The following is an 898-nucleotide window of genomic DNA, read 5'->3' as shown; positions in this document are numbered from 1 at the left end:
CTCCTTCTAGCTCACAACAACTCTCTCCAATTGAGAAAAAGATTAAAGCTTGAATCTTTAAACATGGCTTTGAGTTTGATGATGGAAGACCCACTTTGCCAATTTGAAGATTACTTCCCTTCAATGATTCAAATGATGGGTGCAGAGGAATTCATGAGAGAACTCTGTTATGGGTTTTGTCTTTTGATGGATATTGAGAAAGGTTTAATAACATTTGAGAGCTTGAAGATGAATAGTGTTGTATTGGGTTTGGAAGATATGAGAGATGATGATATTATTTGTATGTTGGCTGAAGGAGATTTGGATGGAGATGGAGCTCTTAATCAAATGGAGTTTTGCATTCTTATGTGTAGATTGACTCCTGGACTTATTGATGATCATCATCATCATCATTCCAAATCATCATCTATGGATATTGATAATCAATTTGTCTATTGAACATATAAGAATGATAATGATAATGATAATAATAATAATAATAATGATAGTGTTCTCTCCCAATGGTTGGGATTTAAGCTAATAAATGTCTTTTTGTTTGATTTAATAATTTGTAATCTTTCCCCATTGTTGAATGAGCTTGATAGATAGCTTAATCAATCTATTTCATGTATATTGTAATCAATTTGTGGAATAATTATCATTTAGTGGTTCATCTCTTCATTTTTATTTTGTTTATTGAAAATAATAATCATTTCATTAATCAACATTTGTGATAATACTAAATAAAACTTATTTTTAAAATGTTGAATTAGGTTAATTTTGAGAAGTGGTAACTTAAAATATATATTGATTAATGTGATTGATAATAGAATAAACAAAATAATATTTGATTATGATTAGGTTAAAATGCATTCAATTCAATTTTACTATATTTTTATTAAAAGAGTGATAATAAATT

The 898-nt window shown here is 27.5% G+C and overlaps 1 protein-coding gene across 1 annotated transcript; it reads left to right on the top strand.

The window, feature by feature from the left end:
• LOC124939909 (calcium-binding protein PBP1-like) lies at positions 1-660 on the top strand. Its single transcript, XM_047480371.1, has one exon. The coding sequence runs from the start codon at positions 64-66 to the stop codon at positions 436-438; it is 375 nt and encodes a 124-aa protein (XP_047336327.1). The 5' UTR covers positions 1-63; the 3' UTR covers positions 439-660.
• The last annotated feature ends 238 nt before the right edge of the window (positions 661-898 follow it).

The sequence above is a fragment of the Impatiens glandulifera genome, chromosome 5 (assembly GCF_907164915.1).
Source record: "Impatiens glandulifera chromosome 5, dImpGla2.1, whole genome shotgun sequence".
Taxonomy (NCBI): domain Eukaryota; kingdom Viridiplantae; phylum Streptophyta; class Magnoliopsida; order Ericales; family Balsaminaceae; genus Impatiens; species Impatiens glandulifera.
This window is presented reverse-complemented; position numbering and strand designations above follow the sequence as displayed.